This window comes from Eptatretus burgeri, chromosome 13, assembly GCF_056783735.1.
Source record: "Eptatretus burgeri isolate ZD-2024b chromosome 13, Ebu_testis_v1, whole genome shotgun sequence".
Taxonomy (NCBI): Eukaryota; Metazoa; Chordata; class Myxini; order Myxiniformes; family Myxinidae; genus Eptatretus; species Eptatretus burgeri.
The window spans coordinates 2,052,603-2,073,307 of NC_140973.1; the positions used below are offsets into that span (position 1 = coordinate 2,052,603).

At 43.5% G+C, this 20,705-nt stretch overlaps 1 protein-coding gene and 1 long non-coding RNA gene across 2 annotated transcripts in view; one reads left to right on the top strand and one right to left on the bottom strand.

Moving 5' to 3' along the window:
* LOC147013671 (uncharacterized) overlaps positions 1-20,705 on the bottom strand; it is a 61,692-nt gene that overhangs the window by 31,928 nt on the left and 9,059 nt on the right. Inside the window, exon 2 of the long non-coding RNA XR_015050477.1 lies at positions 17,168-17,263. This is a non-coding gene — a long non-coding RNA (uncharacterized LOC147013671). The remainder of the gene's footprint in view (positions 1-17,167; positions 17,264-20,705) is intronic.
* On the top strand, positions 6,317-19,010 carry LOC147013672 (metabotropic glutamate receptor 3-like). Its single transcript, XM_085850793.1, has 5 exons — positions 6,317-7,059; positions 12,891-13,740; positions 15,132-16,186; positions 16,341-16,518; positions 17,196-19,010. Exons 1-5 carry the CDS (start codon positions 6,595-6,597, stop codon positions 17,267-17,269), a joined length of 2,622 nt encoding a protein of 873 aa, XP_085706919.1. The 5' UTR covers positions 6,317-6,594; the 3' UTR covers positions 17,270-19,010.

The following is a 20,705-nucleotide window of genomic DNA, read 5'->3' on the forward strand; positions in this document are numbered from 1 at the left end:
TACCCCCGGGTGGCACAGAGACACATGGAGGTCTTGCAAAGCCCGACTGATTGTCGCCGAACAGTAGACCCGAGAGAAGGTGTCTGCAGCAGGGTTTTCCCTCCCGGGCCGGTAGACTATGTCGTAACTATAGCAGGCTAGGTCTATCCGCCATCTCATAATTTTTTCATTCTTAATTTTCCCGTTATTTTCCCATCAAACATGAATGCCACGGATCGTTGGTCCATGACGAGCGTGAAATGGTTTCCCAGTAAATAGTGTCTCCATTTACGTAGGGCTTCGACAATAGCGTACGCTTCCTTCTCTATCGCTGAGTGTCTCTGCTCGCTTCCAGAGAGAGTTCTCGAGAAGAACGCGACGGGTCGCCCAGACTGGTTAAGCGTCGCAGCTATCGCGTGATCAGAAGCATCTGTTTCCACCAGGAAGGGCACCGAGCTATCGATCGATAATACCACGGAATTACTGATATCGTCTTTGAGGTTGTGGAAAGCTGTTACAACAGCGGCATCTGGTGGGAAGTTTTTGCAATGCACTAGGGGATGTATTTTCTCGGAGTATTGGGAAATCCATCTTGCATAGTAAGCGAACATGCCGATCACCCGGCGCATTGTCTGCAGGTCCTGAGGTGGGGGTAGCTCACGAAGTGGGCGCAATCATTCAGGATCAGGCTTAATCGTGCCGTCGGCTATTGTGTAGCCGAGAAGGTCAATTGACCTTGCCGAGAATACGCATTTCTTGTAGTTGAGAGTCAGATTATATTTTCTAGCAATGCTCAAGAATCTGTCCAGATTCATATCATGTTCCCCCCGATCCTTACCGCACACTGTGACATTGTCCACGTAAACAAAAGTGTCTTTGAGGTTTTCATCTGAGATGATGTCGTCCATAACTCGTTGGAAGCAAGCTACTCCATTCGTGACACCGAACGGAATCCTCCTGAATTGGTAGAGGCGTCTACCTGCCTGGAATGCGGTGTAAGGTTTGTCTTCCTCTCGGATGGGAATTTGATGATAGGCGCTTCGCAAATCGATGGTGCTGAATATCTTATAATTGGCCACGCGTTCGACCATCTCGTCTATGCGCGGCAAAGGGTAGGCGTCGAGTTGGGTGAAACGATTGACCGTTTGGGAATAATCGACAACCATTCGTTTCTTATGATTCTGATTGGCGGTGACCAACACCTGTGCGCGCCATGGCGAATCGCTCGGTTCTATAATTCCTTCTTCCAGTAATCGCTTGGTCTCTGAAGTGATGAAGTTCATATCGGCAGTGGTATATCGCCGCGATTTGATCGCTATCGGTTTACAGACCGGCGACAACTTAGCAAACAGCTGGGGGGACGTTACCTCTGCGGTGGTCAAAGCATTTAAAATTAGACGAGGTTTGCTTCCTCCAAAGGGTATTTTGACGCTCGTGTGCTGCTTGAGGACATTATGACCCAGAATTACGTCTGCGCATAAATCACGAAGCACCAGTACCCTTACATCCCGATGCGTGTACCCTTTTACATCCAATTCAACATTGCAGTACCCTCGTACGCGGGACTGTAGTGATGTGGCGGCCATGCATACCGTATTGTCTGTCGGGTGGATCTTCCATTTCCTGCCCTTCACTAGCGAGCTGTTGACGAAACTCTCAGAGCTACCGGTATCAATCAGAGCCTCAGCCATATGCCCGTTAATTTGTACGTTGATGATAGCCTTGGATAGATTCCCCGGTGAGGCTGCAGTTAGTTTCTTTTGTGAGTAAGAGCCGCAGAAGTGGGTTTATTTCTCCTTAGAGTAGATTTACATACCCTGGCATAATGCCCTTTCTTGTCACAATTCATGCATGTGGCATCTCTGGTGGGGCATTTGTGGCGGAGGTGTCTTTTGTACCCACAAAAGAAGCATTTACCAACCGGAGTAGTTGCTGAGGAGTTTGACGAGGTCTGGGTATCCGACTCCTCGGGTTTTTCTCCATCCCCTGTGTCAGGCTGTGTCTGTGTCTGTGGGGTTCCTTGAGTTTCCACCGTAGCGGCGTTCATTAGCAGCATCGGTGTCCCAAATGACTCAGATTGCTGCTGAGCCGTATCCATCGCTCGAGCCTGGTCGACTACCTTTTCAAGAGTGGGTTGCGCTTTCTCTAGTAAGCGTTGCCGTATGTGGGCTGACCTGAGTCCTTGGATAAATGCCTCTCGGGTCGCTTCATTTCGGTGTTCCTCGGCGTTTACGGCCCGGAAGCTGCCGTCTTTTCCCAGCTGTTTCAGAGCTTGCAGGAACTGATCGATTGTCTCCCCGGCTGCTTGCTCGCGTGTGTTGAGAAGATGTCGTATGTACACCTCGTTCTTGCGCTTCACGTAGAGCGCCTGCAGCACGTCGATCGCTGCTTCGTAGGTGTCACACTCCGAGAAGAGCCTGTATACGCTGGGCGAGACATGATTCACAAGGGCGGCCAATTTGTCGGCTCCCTCTTCGATGATGGTCAGATAGTGTGAGAAGGAACGGAACCAATGCGACCATTTCATTTCTGAGTCAGTCGCGTTTGGGTCTGCGTCGAACCTTTCTGGTTTGTAGATCTTGTCCATCGTTGGTTGAGAGAGCCGAGAAAACCCAATGGAATAAATTGAAATGAAAGCGAGAGAAGAACCTTCAGAGTGTAGGCTTTATTCCATTTGATTGAAGCCGCTTCTACGGGCACACCAGGGAATACAGGCGCAGCAAGGAGTACATAAGCAGTAAGGTATACACGCGCAACTAATCACCGCAAAATAAATCAGTATAAGCACGGAGTCCGATATACTCTCAATTCTTACCATTCAACGAGCACCAAGTGAGCCGCCGCCGTAAACGACAATGCCCCTGGGACAATCCCCCCGACCGAGCGGAATCTTAGCTTTATCTATTCCGTGCTCGAGCCGTGCGACATGTGATCACACGTCACGTCCTTCAATTCACCACACGGTCGATACGATTTCGTGAATCAGTTCTGTCTCGGACACGAAGATAACCACACGTTTGTTCATTCGCGAGGCTGCACGAACTTTGTCAGTACCGACTATGTTTCCTGTGGCGATAACGTCATTGGGCGGGACGCAGACGACGCCATGTTTTCTTGTTAATGCTTCAAATGCCGAATAACGGGAATACAAAGTCATGTTTAGGGCCCTGTCACACCTTGACGTTTTAGCCAGCGTATGGCAACGTATCGAAATGTATGTAAAACGCTGACGTACACTGAACTATTGATGTTTTTTTTTCAGTTTTGGGCGTATTCATAACGAGTTGGTCATATGCATAACATATTAGTAACGTACACAGAACGTTTCGATAACTTATACCAACGAATGCTTCGCGTGTTGTCGGCGTTCACAACCTATGCCCAACGATAGTCTAACTTATGCATAGCGCATGGCAGCGTATCGCCGACGATCACGTGGCGTAGCCTATTAATAGGCTGCCGCTCAACGATTTAAATCATAACCGCACTAGAAATCGAAGTGTCAACATCACAGTCATGCCGAAGAAAAAAAAAAACATGGAGTCTGAAACACTGAGGGGTTCCTCCTGTGAACCCCATTTTATATACAAATTCCCCTAAACGCTGCCAATGCGCCATTATACGGTAGCTGTAAGTTAGAAAGACGTTCAGTAAGTTCTGTGGTCGTCCGGAAGACGTCAAATACGTCTACATACGTCAATATGCGTTGGAGATATGTTACACATAGGTTCAAATCACGTTACTCATCAGTTAGAAATAAGTTTTGGGTACGCTAGACATTACCTCGACGTATTTCGACTTATGAGTAACTTAAAAGCAACATGTGCCAACGATCGCATAACGTGCCTACAACTTATGGCCAGCGTATGCGGAACGTGTGCGTCATACGCCGAGCATGTCGAGAAATTTTGAGCATGCCCAAAATTTGTCGACGAGCTCGGCGTACTACGACGTATGCCAGCGTGTTCTTAACGTATACAAAACTTACCCATAACGTATTTGACGTGTGCCAGCGTATTCGCCAAATTTTTCATACATCAGCATACGCTGGCTAAAACTTTGCACATGACAAGTAGGCCACATGGGGAATAAGTTTGATGTATGTATGATGTCATTAGTGCCTTCATTATGACATCATAATTGCATACGTAAAATGCTACATCTGATCAGAATGAAAAGTTTTGAGGGTCATCTCGGGATAAATTGGTCTACATAAAGTTTTTGATGACGTCATCGGTAACATGGTTTGGCAGCCATATTGTTTAAAAAAAACCCCTTCAAAAACCTTCTGTGAAACAGCAAAACAGATTGAGATGAAACTTTACAGTTATGACCACCTTTCCTTGAGGAACAGAACGTTCACACATATGATGTCATAGGTCACTTTGTTTGGCAGCTATATTGGACTTAACCTAAAACCTATAAAAAAAATCTTCTTCTCCAGAACGGCGAGACAGATCGAGGAGAAACGTCACTCAAACATTCCCCAAGTCTTGGGGACACCAGAGGTGTTCACGAATAATTAATGTCACATGGTCTGGCAGCCATATTGGCTATCCCTGTGTTGTAAGAGGCGACCAGGGTTGCGTCAGGAAGGGCATCCGGCTTAAAACCTGTGCCAAATCACTATGCGGATCATACGGATGATCCGCTGTGGCGACCCCTAACGGGAGCAGCCGAAAGAAGAAGAAGAAGAAGAAGGTCTGGCAGCCATATTGGATTGAGCGAACATTTAAAAAAAAAATTTCTGTTGAACCGTTTCATTGATCGACATGAAACTTCAAATTTATGATGTAGTAGTGATGAGGAATAGTTGAAAATTTCAACCTGATGAATGCTTGGTCTGACAGCCAAAATTATTTAACCCTTTGAACCCTGAGCTCCTTAGACCTTCGGCTCCCCCACCCTTGGCTGCCTGAAGAAAAATAAGGCTGCTCAGGAGGTTTGAATAGCGGTCGGTTAACCAGCCATTCGGGTTATGTGGAGGTTTGAATAGTGGCCGGTTTATCGGCCACGAGAGTTCAAAGGGTTAATATGTTTTTGATATGGGTTATTTTATTTTATTTTTTTTAAATTAATAAAGGATGTGTTTGAGGGTAGAGAAGTAGCAGCTGAAACCCGAATCCTATCCAGGTTCCTCCTGATGACTTCATCTTTGCTTTTTGCCTGTTTGGGTTCCTACAATGCAGTACTGTGCCTATTTGGTCTATCATTTAATATTAATTGAATTTATTTAAATCAATGTCTGGTTTAAATCGAATAATAAAAGAAAACGTCATGGGTCAGGGTCATGTGTCCGATCAAAGCGGAGTTGCATCAAAGCGTGACGTCTTGGTACTCGGTCATCACTGCCAGCAGTTATAAAGTTGTAGTTCTAGTTATGTCTATTATTAATTATGTCACACCAGTCCATAAACGCCACACAAAATAAGTCCTGACAAGGGTCTGCAATCTCTGATTGCTCTTTTTCTTGGTTGTTTTTTTTTTGTCGTACAGGAACATCCGAACACTTTCTGTACTCATATCAATCCCTTTCACAATGTGATATGATTTGTTTGAAAATCGCAAATGGAATTACATTACCGAAAGAAAAATGTTTCCCTCCATATGATTAAATTTCAATTGTTATTTGATTTTGAAATTTTATCACTTTTTTGTAAACCCTAACCCCAACTCTCACCTTCAGCCTGATTTATGAATTAAGGTTTATTAGGTGTGTACGTAAGTTCCTAACCCTAAACCTAACACCTTGGTCCTGCAAAACGAACCCTATATCAAACGTCGAAGAAAGAAAATATTACGTATAAAAGTGAGAAATCAAACCAACTTAATATAAAATATAGACCCGTCACTGTTTTTCACTCTTTAAATGAAGGTATTTTCACATCTCTTTTGCTAATTTGGTATGATGTATCATGTTAAAAGGCTAGAGTACGATATGGAAAAGATGGTCCCAAACAACCTTTTTACTTTTTTATATCCATTGTACACTAAAAGTTTTACTGCACACTAAATTTTACAGGACTCCAGCCGGACTCCAGCCGGAATCAGGCCGAGTCCGATTCCCGAATCCTTAGAATTCTGAGTCTGAGTCCTGAAGAGTCGAGTCTGAGTCCTGAAGAGTCGAGTCTGGACTCGATTCCTCCATCACCGACACACACTTTCGATCTGAAGGGCAAGTTAAAGTTATGGTTTTTACATTTTTAATCATGATTTGAAATGTATACAATAATTTAATACATATTTGTGTTGTGAAAAACAGACATGGCGGGTCCAATATGGTAAAATGACATCTTGGATCAAACATGTTGTGGAATGAGTTATGCAAATAGGGAGAGGAGCAGGGGAATGAACGGGGGGCGGGGGGGGGGGGTAATTCTGTGTGTTGGACTGAATGATACACTCATACAGTGGGGACATCTATTTAACTTATTATAATAAGGGTTCATTTAATACATTGGTAAAACATCAACAGATGCACATCATAGCCTTCAGCAGTCACTCACGAGTGCACACAAATAATACCAATGATACCTCTATTTCAGAAACTGCTGGAACAATGAAAAGTTAAAGAGCCAGAATCTCATTTTGGGTTTCCAAGTGAAAGGCTCAAACATGAGTGCCATTGTTAGAGTTTACTTGTCAACCCTGGCTGCTTTGGCTGCTTCTGCCAGTCACAAGCTAAACAACAATGGTGGAAGAAAAGAGGTGCTACTCCATGGAGAACTGATGCTCGGAGGTCTATTTCCAGTCCATGAACGTGGGCTGGGAGACGTCGACTGTGGAGCAATACAAGAGGCTAGAGGGATCCAACGACTCGAGGCCATGCTTTTTGCATTGGACAGGATCAACGCAGACAAAAGGCTATTACCGAGAGTGCACCTGGGTGCCCGTATCTTGGACACGTGCCTGAAGGATACGTTTGCTTTGGAACAGGCATTGGAATTGGTGCGAGCCTCTTTTCAACAGGACAATGTAGCTGAACACGTTTGCCGAGATGGTGAAATTGCACCATACAAACCACATTCTGTACCTGTGGCTGGGATCCTTGGTGGTTCGGACAGCGGAGTATCCATCCAAGTACGTCTGAGAAACAACAAAAATCCATCATATTCCACAATATGGAAAATGGGGATAAATGATAAACCAGGGATGTTGCAACCACAAAATACTGACATTATTACACTGTACTAGCACTCTTGCTCCAGACATTGAATTGGCATCGACCCGATCACTTTTCACAATCAGTGTACATCATGGATTTTGATATTTAATATAATACGAGCGGTAATTCCTCTTTTCCCCTGTCTCCTGTTTTTCTCTTCATTCATTCCCTTGCTTGTTGTGGCCGTTTGTTTCCCGACTCACAGCTTGTTGTTTTCTTGCCCTCTGTCCCCTCACTCTTACACAAGACTAGATTTTGCATGTAAAAAGCTGCATCAGTATTGCAGTGCTAACCATCTGCTGAGTTGTTTTTAACTAGTGGAGAACAAAAAGCAGACTTGGGAAAAGCTGTTAAAACACCAGTTAATAAGACGACCACTTCTTTTTCATGTCCACTTGTGTCCATGGATGCACATTATCCCCATTGCCTAATACGGGAACCTCCCTCCTCCTCGTAATTACATGCACATCCTTCTTTCACTCATGAGAGGTCACCACCATAGACAACAGAACATAACACCTCCCTCAAAGTCATTCTTGAATTTACTACATCAGGGTTTACCCAGAATTATCTTTAGCTTCCCAAGCTTAGCGTCTTCTTTTACCCCAGTAGGAAAAAAAAAAACCAAAAAAAAACCACATATGATTAAAAAAAACAACATTTCAACAGTGACAACTCAATGTCCCCCCAAAAAAACTTTATATCTATATATATATATACATATATATATATACATATATATATATATATATATATATATATATATATATATATATATATATATATATATATATATATATATATATATATATATATATATATATATATATATATATATATATATATCTCTCTCTCTCTCTCTCTCTCTCTCTCTCTCTCTCTCTCTCTCTCTTATCCGCTCGAAGGGCTCAACTCTCTCTCTCTTTCCAGCTCGACGGGCTCAACTCTCTCTCTCTTTCCAGCTCGACGGGCTCAACTCTCTTTCCAGCTCGACGGGCTCAACTCTCTTTCCAGCTCGACGGGCTCAACTCTCTTTCCAGCTCGACGGGCTCAACTCTCTTTCCAGCTCGACGGGCTCAACTCTCTTTCCAGCTCGACGGGCTCAACTCTCTCTTTCCAGCTCGACGGGCTCAACTCTCTCTTTCCAGCTCGACGGGCTCAACTCTCTCTTTCCAGCTCGACGGGCTCAACTCTCTCTTTCCAGCTCGACGGGCTCAACTCTCTCTTTCCAGCTCGACGGGCTCAACTCTCTCTTTCCAGCTCGACGGGCTCAACTCTCTCTTTCCAGCTCGACGGGCTCAACTCTCTCTTTCCAGCTCGACGGGCTCAACCCTCTCTTTTCAGCTCGACGGGCTCAACCCTCTCTTTCCAGCTCGACGGGCTCAACTCCCTCACTCCAACTCGACGGGCTCAACTCTCTCTTATCCGCTCGACGGGCTCAACTCTCTCTTTCCAGCTCGACGGGTTCAACTCTCTTTCCAGCTTGACGGGCTCAACTCTCTCTTTGCAGCTCGATGGGCTCACCCTTTCTTTCGAGCTCGATGGGTTCAACTCTCTCTTTCCAGCTAGATTGGTTCAATTCTCTCTTTCCAGCTCACTGGGTTCAATTCTCTCTTTCCAGCTCACTGGGTTCAATTCTCTCTTTCCAGCTCACTGGGTTCAATTCTCTCTTTCCAGCTCGATGGGTTCAATTCTCTCTTTCCAGCTCACTGGGTTCAATTCTCTCTTTCCCGCTTGATGGGTTCAATTCTCTCTTTCCATCTCACTGGGTTCAAGTCTCTCTTTCCAGCTCGATGGGTTCAATTCTCTCTTTCCAGCTTGATGGGTTCAATTCTCTCTTTCCAGCTCACTGGGTTCAATTCTCTCTTTCCAGCTCACTGGGTTCAATTCTCTCTTTGCAGCTCACTGGGTTCAATTCTCTCTTTCGAGCTCGATAGGTTCAATTCTCTATTTCCAGCTCACTGGGTTCAATTCTCTCTTTCCATCTCACTGGGTTCAATTCTCTCTTTCCAGCTCACTGCTTGATGGGTTCATTTCTCTCTTTCCAGCTCGATGGGCTCAATTCTCTCTTTCCAGCTCGATGGATTCAATTCTCTCTTTCCAGCTCACTGGGCTCAATGCTCTCTTTCCACCTCACTGGGCTCAATGCTCTCTTTCCAGCTCACTGGGCTCAATGCTCTCTTTCCAGCTCACTGGGCTCAATGCTCTCTTTCCAGTTCGACAGGCTCAATACATGCTTGGTGTTGGCTTAATGGTGAGGGTGGCAGGCTTGGGATCCTAAGGTCCTGAGTTCAAATCCTGCTTGGCTGTTGACTTAATACCAGGTGGAGTTGATTCAGGCTGTCATCCTTTTGAGGTTGGCAAAGTGAGTAACAGCTTGCTCGGATGATTGAGCCATTTGAATATCCTGTGTCAGAGACCCATCCAGGATTGTGCCCAATAGACCAGGAGACTGTTTTGACAGCACTGATGCTCTGTAGAGAGTATGGTCCCGATGGATGGATGGATGGATGGATGGATGAGTTCAACACTCTCTTTCCAGCTCGACGGGTTCAATTCTCTCTTTTCCGCTTGATGGGTTAAAGTCTCATGATTACAGAATTTAACAATTTAATGAATACAGAATTTAACATTCATGCAATGAAATGTTCAACCACAGAAAATAATCGGAGCTTACAGAAACGATAATTAGGATGCAACAACAACAAAAATAACGACCTTTCACTATCCTGCAACCCTCCTTTCTTTAGAGTTAATTAACTGAATTGGCCAAACAGAAGCGCAATATTCTAGGCAATGATAGCCTGTGGTGGTTGTGAAAGGGAGTAAGATCCTCTCTCAGTCTGCCTGTCCTTACCCAGAAGCCTTTGAGAAAGCTTGGTAAACATCTATTCCACCTTCTTCATGGCACCCCTCCAGCTGGAGTCAATATTTTTTTGTATACAGTCAATGCTCGTGGAAAAACTAGAACACAGAACAGATCAGGACGCAGCATAACAAAAGGAACACCAGAAAGAGAATTGGGAAATGCCAACAGTAGGGTCGAGCTACAAAATAGATGGAGACGGACAAACAAGGGATGTGGTTATGATGAGGAGCAGGGGTGAACGCAAGGGGTGGACAATATGGATATAGAAGCCAAAAAAAAATAAATTGGGGGGTGGTGGGGTGGTTTAACAGGTGTAGAAAAGATCATGGCTTTGCATTGGGGATGATCTGAGATGGTGGTGAAGACTAAGAGGGAAGAGTGAGATTGAAGAAAATGTGGAAGGTGGTTCCCCAGGCAGAAAAAAAGAGGAACACATGAGTGGAGGTGAGCAGTGGTTCTAGATTTTGGCAGTTTCACGAGGAGGGGGCTGCTGGTGAACTGCGTGTACTCCGCAGATACCTGGGGCAGGGGGGGGGGCAAAGCACGGAGAGGGCAGAGGGTGCAAAACCAGAAAGGAGTAAGAAGAAGACAGAGACCACGGACCTCTCTGCAATGGGAAAGTGATAGCTCCATCGACTCAACAAATCCTTGGTTTCCATGGCGTCAATTTTTACAAGGGGTGACAAGTCATTGTTGCCACCCTGGACAGGGCCTTCGTCCTTCGCTCAATGGAGTACAGCACTGGCATATGGGCTGGCATCTCAGCATTACATTTGTCTCTCCTGGATTCTGAGGAATTTAAAGCACTCAACATTAAGACAACAACATGCTGGAAGAAGCAAGCAATATTAATTTGATGTGGTATAAGATAGTGAGGGATCTGACGAAGTTTAGGAAGCAGATAATATACGTCAGGAAGACATAGTGCAAGACAGGCAGGCACTGTCAATGATGAACACCAAGACCAGCAACCCAAGGTTGAGGTTTAAAAAAACTGGGTGATAATGAAGGACATGCGAGTCAATGTTGGTTGTGTATAATCTCAATGCAGAGATTATGTGGCAACATCCATGAGATTCGGAATACACGGAAAAGGTTCAGGACATTGTTGGTGCCTTCAGTTTATTGTTAACGGATGAAATGTCGGATATTATTGTTCAACACTCAAACAGGGAATGCTCCAAACTACGACAGCAAAAGCAATGGACAAAATTTGTCTGGAAAACATTGGAAGAAAATTGATATTTGTCCTTCTTGCCGCTGATGTGAGGTTCAAGGTCTGACACGACAGCGGATGAGCAGCTTGTGCCTTCAGACAATACTCGGCACCTAAATACGGCAAATACGGTATACGGCCTTTTGCAGTTGTGATGCCCTTTTGTTTTACCCTGTAAAAAGGCAAGAAACTGGAAACTGTCTTATGGGTAGCCTTACCAAGCAAACTGGAGCTCCAACCCCAGCGCAGTGCTTTCCACATGCCGGGTATTTCTCGACCAGCGGACGACGTAACGAAGACTTGGAAAACACTATTAAAGTGTCAGAGCACAAGATGGCCGCTTCTTTTCATGACCACTCATTGTAGAGGAACACGAGCAACTACCCTTTTATTCTGATTCCCACCGGTCGCCATCATCCCCCTTCCTCCGGTGAGGGTTCACTCCCATTTTTTTTCCACTATAGACAACTGCCCATAAATCACACACACACACACACACACACACACACACACACACACACACACACACACACACACACACACACACACACACACACACACACACACACACACACGGAACTTCGGTGCAGGAAGAGGCCATTCAGCCCATTATGCTTGCGCTGCACCAATCTCAATATCCATCACCCATCGGCATATAAGCTTCCTACAAGTCCTGCTAATATCCCCATACCCCTCAACCCCCAATGCATCCAGGTACGAACCTAATTCCAATTTAAACCGAGCCACCGCCTCCACTGCCATTACCTTTCTGGGGAGATCATTCCATGCATTATGTTCATGACTGTCAACTGCATCTACCTTGATTGCAAAAGCTGTTTGAGAAATGCATCACCAAACATCACATGTCAGAGTCTGTCAATTGAAAGAAGAAATAAATATTCTATAGTACAGTCAGTTAAAGGGATGTTAAAGTATAAATGTTGGTTTGGAGTATGTGCGCACTCAGCTTGTCTTGCTGACTGCTGCACTGAAAGTGAAACTTTTTGTTTTGTTTTGTTTCAATGGAAATTGCCCTAAACAAGGCATGACATCACTCTCGTTAAGCTGCAGCTTCAAAGAGCTTTGGGGTCAAATATCATCCAGATTTTGGGATCTTTTGAAATGTCACCAAGTTAGTTCACAGTAACATCATGCTACATCAATCGCTAAACTAAAACAAAGTATCACTTGTGGTCACGTGATCTGTTGATGCATGCATAAGTCATGTGCACATCATGAAAACAATGATATCTAGGTCTAAGCATGCTGCAGTGATTCCCTTATCAGAGTATTCCCATAACAGGTAATAACAGAACATTAAGTAGAACAGCACTACGTATGATGCATCCATCCGCCAGACTGAACAGTTTACATTTTGTATCCCACCGATAGTCCGGATCTACATCCAGACCTGAACCAAAATCTAATCGCCCTGTTATCGTCACCGACCCAAATCATCCACCAAGTTTTGTCATAACCTGTACACGTTTTGAAATATCGTGCTCACAGACAAACAGACAGATCTCGTAATTAGGGAACAAACGGATAATGTTGATCTCGGATCATTTACTGAGAACCACAAATACCGGTCCCGTTGCCATTGGAATATATTTGGGGGGGGGTCGTGACTGTTGCATGTACTTACAAAATGTCGTTTTCAGGTTGCAAACCTACTTCGACTATTCAAAATTCCACAAATCAGTTACGCATCAACGAGCGCAAAGCTCAGTGACAAGTCTCGTTTTGGTTCTTTTGCACGCACCGTCCCACCAGACTTCCTCCAGGCCAAGGCCATGGCTGACATTGTACATCACTTTGGCTGGACTTACATTGCTACCATTGCATCAGTGGGGGATTATGGTGAGACTGGAATTGAAGCCTTTGAGCAGGAGGCCCGGCACAGGAACATCTGCATTGCAATCTCCGAAAAGATTGCCAGTTCCGGTATACATGAGGACTTTGATAAAGTAGTGCAGAATGTGCAAGAAAGAATCGGTGTGCATGCAGTGGCACTCTTCCTGCGTAGCGACGATGCTCGTGGCCTGCTGATGGCCGCTCAGCGTCTTAATGCTACATTCTTATGGGTAGCGAGTGATGGATGGGGTGCACTGGAGAGTGTGGTGCACGGCAACGAAGGTATAGCCGACGGCGCCATCACCGTCGAGCTGTCATCGTATCCGGTGCAGGAGTTTGATCAATATTTTCTGGAACTTACTCCCAACAACAGTAGAAATCCATGGTTTGCAGAGTTCTGGGAGCACAAGTTTGGCTGCTTACTCTCGGGCACTGGGTCGCAGGCCTGCAAGCCGACTCTCAGCTTGCGGGAAGTGAGTTATGAGCAGGAGTCAAAGATCATGTTCGTAGTGAATGCCGTCTACGCCATGGCACATGCCCTGCACGCCATGCACGCTCATCTATGTGGGAATGACTCTTCTGGCCTGTGTCCTGCCATGATGCCATTAGATGGAGAGAGTTTGTACAAAGATTTCATCCTGAATGTTGATTTTTATGGTAAGTAAAGAAACCGTTGTAATTGAATTCCTCTTACAACCCTCTTTAATAACAACCACCTTGATAACAGCTGGGGCAGTTCAAACCCTTACAAACTTAATGTGCAATATATTACCAAAAGTATTGGGACATTAAGGAAGTGAGCAGCGTTATGCATTGATGTCTCCAAATTATTTATTTTAGTTCTAAAGCGTTTAGCAACACGTACCAACTCAGACCCCGCCGAGAACATTTAATACCAAATTGTAGTCGCTATCAGGAGTAATACTGTTTCAATCAATTACACCTTAGAAAATTCTTCTGGCTCCATCTTTCAAACAAGCTCGAATGAGCTAAGATCCGCGTCCTCTTAATGATGACGTCATGAAAACGAATTTGACGTCATTGTGATGTATCAGGTTTGCGATAAATTATCCGTGCTAATGCCCGGCTTGATTCCCACAAACAAAATTCAAACAGCTTGCCTAGTTTCGGAGATAATGGTATAGGCGATTTCCATTAGCGGCGATATTATGACGTCAACTTTTTTTTTCTAGGAAGAATTTCCAAAATCGGAGATGGTTACCGTCTTCGCAGGGTATTTTTACATGTATATGCCAAGTTTCAGGAAGTTTCGATGAAAACTGTCGGCTGTGAAACAAAAAAGTCCACAAGAACAACAACGTGGGTAAGAGTTAGAGATCCTCCACGAGGATGTAAAAATTTTTGACTTATCCGTCCTATTTTGACCATTTGCCATTACCTGTCTTCCATTTCCTTAGAACGTTACCCACAGTTGATTTGGGAAGGCCCATTGTGATGAAAATGCCCCAAGCTCTGGCACCTAATAACCAGGATTCCACTTTGAAATTCAGTCACCTCTTTACATCATGTGGGCATTACAACTGGGTATCAATACGTGCACACCTCTCGAAAGCACATATCGTGAGGAAGCAAATCGATGCAGGTCGGGTGGTTTCTGGTTCAGGTTTGGGTTCCAGGCTGTTTCAGCACTTTTGCTGATAAAGTGCAGGTGAAATACCAAATTCTTGACTAGTTAAATGTAATTTTGGACATACTGTAGATAGTGAACTACAGAGACATCAATTAAAAGACCTTCCACCTTTTCAGAAACAAACAAAAAAACAAACAAAATTATTATCAAATAGTGAATGCATCTCCAATTTTTTTTACTATTAAACAAGTTAACTAGTTAATAAAACTACAAATATGTCAACCGTAACTAAGTGTTATCATATCAAATGTGGTCACTTGCATTCTGAAGGACTTTAAGAGGTTTACAAAGAACCACGTCAGGAATTTAAACATCAAATCAAACGGACGAAGCACACACATTATCATTGGATTTCAACTATTTTATAATCACATCAATTTTTTTTTTTCTATTACAGATCCATTTGGTGTTGGGGGAAGAACTAGATTTGATGCCTCTGGGGATGGCCATGGTCGCTACAACGTTTACAACTACCAGAAGGTGGGCAGCCGTTTTCAATACATCCAGGTAGGCACCTGGTCGGAATCTTTGCACCTGGACATGCAGCTAATCCCATGGGCACGAGACCCGCTGCCTGTGTCGCAGTGCAGCAAGCCATGTGCTCCAAATGAGATGAAGAGCATACTACCAGGGGAGCGGTGCTGTTGGCTGTGCATCGCATGCCGATCGCACCAGTATCGGCGGGACGAGTTCACCTGCGCTGATTGCGAGCCAGGGCACTGGCCGACACCTGACCTCTTGGGTTGTTACGACCTGCCTGTGCGACATATCAACTGGAGTGATAGCTGGGCTATAGGACCACTGTTCCTGGCCTGTGTTGGCATGTCTTTCACCGTTTTCACACTCTCAGTTTTCTTAAGATACCACCAGACACCTGTGGTGAAGGCTTCAGGCCGCGAGTTGTGCTACATACTCCTTGCTGGGATTTTTCTCTGTTATGCTATGACTTTCTGCTTTGTGGCTCGACCATCACCTGCAGTCTGCGCACTGCGACGGCTTGGCTTGGGAACGTCTTTCGCTATGTGCTACGCTGCACTTCTCACAAAGACAAACCGCATTGCAAGAATCTTTGGGAATGTCAAACACGGAACACAGAAGCCACGATTCATCAGTCCAACCTCCCAAGTCACCATTACTGCCGGACTCGTGTCACTGCAGCTCGGGGCTGTGGCTGCTTGGCTTGCGGTCGAACCGCCACATACTCGTCGTGAAACCTTTGAGGAGCGGCTGGAAGTGGTTCTGCTCAAATGCAGCGTCAGTGACTCGGCAATGCTCCTGTCTCTGGCATACGATGGAATTCTAATTGCCATGTGTACTATCTACGCATTCAAGACCCGTACTTGTCCAGAGAACTTCAATGAAGCAAAGTTCATTGGCTTCACCATGTATACAACATGCATTATTTGGCTTGCTTTCTTACCTATCTTTTATGTCACCTCCAGTGACTACAGGGTACGTGGCATCAAACACAATAATTGGCTGAAAAATACACTTTGAAGGTCATCGAGTTTGGTTTAGATGCTGAAATGATTTATCCCACAATATGCAAGGACCATGTGAGAATTATTTTAAGAATCTTAACTGAAGTTGTTAACTTTGGTTACAGGTACAGACAACTACCATGTGTGTGTCCATGAGTTTAAGTGGCTCTGTCGTGCTCGGGTGTCTTTTTGCACCAAAAGTGCAAGTGATACTCTTTCAGCCTGAGCAGAACGTTGCAGGACACAGGGTCGTCGCCCCTTCACGCTTTGCGCACACAAAGCCTGACCCAGCAACTTCCTGCCGTGAGACTTTGCTCTCAACTCACGCAACCATCCAACCTCAAATCGCAAACACACACTCGTGGAAGTTATATCTGACACTCACCACGTTAACATCATGAAATATAAATTCATTGAATAGGCAGGAGAATTGCATTAGTAGATATACCCTAGATATTTGCCAGAATATTTAAGAAACAAGGTATTAGTCAACAATATCCAGGGTATTGGGAATTTCGATCCATTACTTTTGAACGCAGCCTGCGGCTGCTGCTTACATCATTGCTGGCTGTATCACTGATGCAGTGCCCCCTACAGGTTAGAAGAGGAATTTGTAATTTGTTCAGGATACCGGTTATATCTCGCCTATTCTTCATGAAGGACACCGTGGGATCTTTAATGTCCATCAACAAGTGCGGGCAGACGGGGCGCCCAAATTAACGTCCATCCGAAGGATGAATCGATGAATCACCTTGCATTCGAAACACCAGGGTGACAGTTTATGATTGGACCCAGATTTAAACCCGGGCTAGATGGCCTAGGTCATCCATCCTGTGCTACCACAACAGGAATGTCACACGTATAATCATCGAGCTTGTTAATTAACTTTTAACATCAAACAATTATCTTTCTATCGTAAGTTTTTTTTTTCTTTCTCCCCCCCCTCACTCACTCTCTGGTTTGTCTTCCACCTTCTGCAGCAACAGTGAGCCGCAGGTGTGCCGAGACCACTTGTAATGGCAGAGAAATGAGCTCAACCACAACAGCACTGTAAGAAGAAAGGACAAAGAAGCAAAGGGTGAAGAATTTCCATCTCTTCTGGACGAGATTGTTTCTGCCAACGTGTTTACCTATAAATCGTATTACGGTGCACAAGTACATAAATGATGTCACAATTTTAAATTATTCAAATATGACCCACGGTTTGGTTCATTTCACACATCACGTAAGAGAGATGCGTTTCACCTCTCATCCTGCCTCAATCCTAATGTGTAGTTGTGGTGTAAACCTAATATAGACTAAAGCTCAAATATTCTGAAGTTATCGAATGACTTATTCAGAAAGTTATTAAAATACTTAATCGCAAGATAAATAAATACATAAATAAATAAATAATAACTGCAGCTGCTTGCTTGTAACTGTGAAGGATCCGAAGTAGAGTTCATGGGCCAGGACCAGACATTTCACTTCTTGGTACCATCTCGGAGGGTAAAGACTAACGATGATTTTTACGTGTAAGAGTCTATGTATATGGTATATATTTTAAGATGATAACTATTGCTGAGAAGGAGCTTAGTCATGGTAATCAGCTGTTTAATGTATCCACCTGAGGAGACATTCAGATCTCAGATAGTTTCCATTGTATCTCGGCAGCCTCAGCATACAGTGCCTGGTCAAAGACATATACGATCTTGGACAGCTCAAAACGTTGCAATATGCCGAGTGAGTGATTCAGCACTTTGTGGACGGTCAACATTTGTGTTGCAGGAGCATTAATGGTGTGGAGATAGCCAATGTTGTCCTGAAGGACTGTGACATCACCTAGAGTCAGGATATTGAAGCCATTCCAGCTGCTGATTGATTGGTCTTCTTGCACTGATATGCGGGCCAGAACCCAGATGAGGTTCTTCCAGTCATACGCAGCAAAATGGCAGAGTCAACATCCACACCTTCAGTTTACGGTGGCCCCTCCCTTTGCCCAACATTGTATGTGGAGAGCATCAGTGGTGAAGTACTGATGCTTCCCTTCTTTGTCTTGTCAACAGGAGGCAAGGTTTTAGCTGTCTGCACGTCAACTGCCTTGGCTTGGATAGTAATTCCGTTGACTCTGTGGGATGTCCTCTCACCACTACTGGTCTCCTCAAGTCAGTCAATGTTGTCCCAGGCTCAGGTTGTGAAAACTCCACGATGGGTGTTTGCTGGAAGGGCAACATCATTTGACACTGAGAGTGTCTGCAGACACAAGGCTGTGTCAATCTATTCCATCTTGGAGTGGGATGGTGGGAGTAAGATACGATGTGACCAAGTCGGTTGAGGGTCTGTATGAGCTCTACATTCCCAGTCAGAAACTTGACTGCAAATGGCAGAATGATGTGTTTGAGTGGCTTTGTCTTGCCATGAGTGATCGCGTTTATCAAGTTGTGACCAACTGAGCTTCCAAGCCATTCAACTATTTGGGATACATGGCCATTGTCTTTGGTACCTGTCAGCAAATATTGCAGAAAGAGGGTGTCAGACTCTGGGATGATGGGTCCACTCTCCTCCACTTCCACTACCAGTGATGGCCAAGCATGGAGGAAATCTTGCTTCCTGATGTCTGCTCTCACCTGAAGGGTTGCCTTTGCTATAACATTTTCCACAGTGAGTTATCAGGGTCTGGCAGCTGGGCTTTCAGCATCTGGTATCAGGACAGAGAAGACGTTTCCCTTTCTTATTGGTGAAGATGTCAATGCTGTCTGGAGGTTAAAGGAAACAATAATGTGAAAATAATTAAACTGCCAACCACAATTAACATATGTGTGTGTGTGTGTGTATGTGTGTATATATATATATATATATATATATATATATATATATATATATATATATATATATATATATATATATATATATATATATACATATCGTAGATATGTTTGAAAAGATTCGGGCGGTTGGGATTACACATTTTTAAAGAAGGAGAAGGCGCTTCCAACCAAAAGTAAAAACTAGATAAACTCTGCTAATTTGAGCAAAAAAGCAAGAGCAGACCTGGTCTCAGGCAATGTTTCACCAGCTTCACAGCCGGCTTCCTCAGGCACAAAAATCTTTTGTGCCCGAGGAAGCTGGCAAAACAAAACGCTGTACAAACTCTTAACCTGAACCGATTTTCAAATTTTAAAAGGTGAAATTTTGCTTCACAGCAGTTCTGACTGCTAAAAAAAGTGTTTATTTGGAATATAATTGAAATTCACCATTGATCGCTTTTAAGACTGATTTTTTTCTATCCCCATGTATTAACCACAACCCCAACTTTTACCTTTTTTGCTGATAAAAAAGTGTGGTGTGTGTATATATCCACATATATACTAGAAACATATATATATATATATATATATTATATACCTATATATATTATATGCATAAATATATTATTTACATATACAGGGGGCAGCAAAAGTAGGTATACAGTAAAGAAAAACAAAACGTGCACACAAAACGTATTTTATTGATTATACAAGCATATCAATAATAACATACCAATAATAAACATATTAATCTAGTATTAATGAATGAATTCTAGTATTAAATGAATCCTAGAACCACTATTATAATACTGGTATAATCCTTACTGTATACCTACTTTTGCAGCCCCCTGCATATTATATATATATATATATATATATAATTCACATATATTATATACATTATATACATATATATTATAGCCATATATAATATAAATATATATTATATACATATAATGTACATATATATATATATATAAATTATATACATATATTATATACATATATATATATATATATATATATATATATATATATATATATTGAAACATGTGGAGTGTGACGAGCACTCCCCTCATCTCTATTCGACATTGTTCTTTGCGGATTATGCGGTTTTACCATGTGAGACATAATTCACGCTGATGCTCACCATAACAATCAGGTGCATTTGACGTATGTATGTATATCATGGAGTATGGTCGTACTCCATATAGAGGGATAATATGGGGAAAAATGGAACTCATTCAGATGTGTACACAATGATACACTTATAAACTACGATCGAGTGAAGTCATAAGCATTTAAAAGCCATACCTTTTATTCGAGCGTTTTCTGAACTCCCAAGACTTTAAAACATGCCAGAATACATCGTTAAAATACCATATCAGGAGTTCGATAAAACGGCAATTTGTACTTCTTCTTCCCCTCTAAAAACAATGTTAAACTGTTGCCCAACCTAACTCAATAACCGCTGAAGCCACGATGGTGATTCCAACATGAGGAAGTTACTTTGTCTCTGAGCCAGTGCACGCAAACAAAAGTTTAAAAACATATAAAACATTAATCGTTTTATTAGGAAAATAAATCAAAAGTAAATGTGGACTCAACCAAACCACCCCAGGATTGTGGAAGGGGGTGGGGGAGAAATGGGCAGTGGAAAGAACCATTCCAAAAGCAATACATATCCAAACGTTCTCCAAAATC

Excerpts from the sequence above, each read along its gene's own strand:
- LOC147013672 (XM_085850793.1), top strand. The coding sequence starts at position 6,595 with ATGAGTGCCATTGTTAGAGTTTACTTGTCAACCCTGGCTGCTTTGGCT. Across the intron at positions 16,187-16,340 it reads TCACCTCCAGTGACTACAGG|GTACAGACAACTACCATGTG; the intron begins GTACGTGGCATC and ends CTTTGGTTACAG. Across the intron at positions 16,519-17,195 it reads TGACCCAGCAACTTCCTGCC|CAACAGTGAGCCGCAGGTGT; the intron begins GTGAGACTTTGC and ends CACCTTCTGCAG.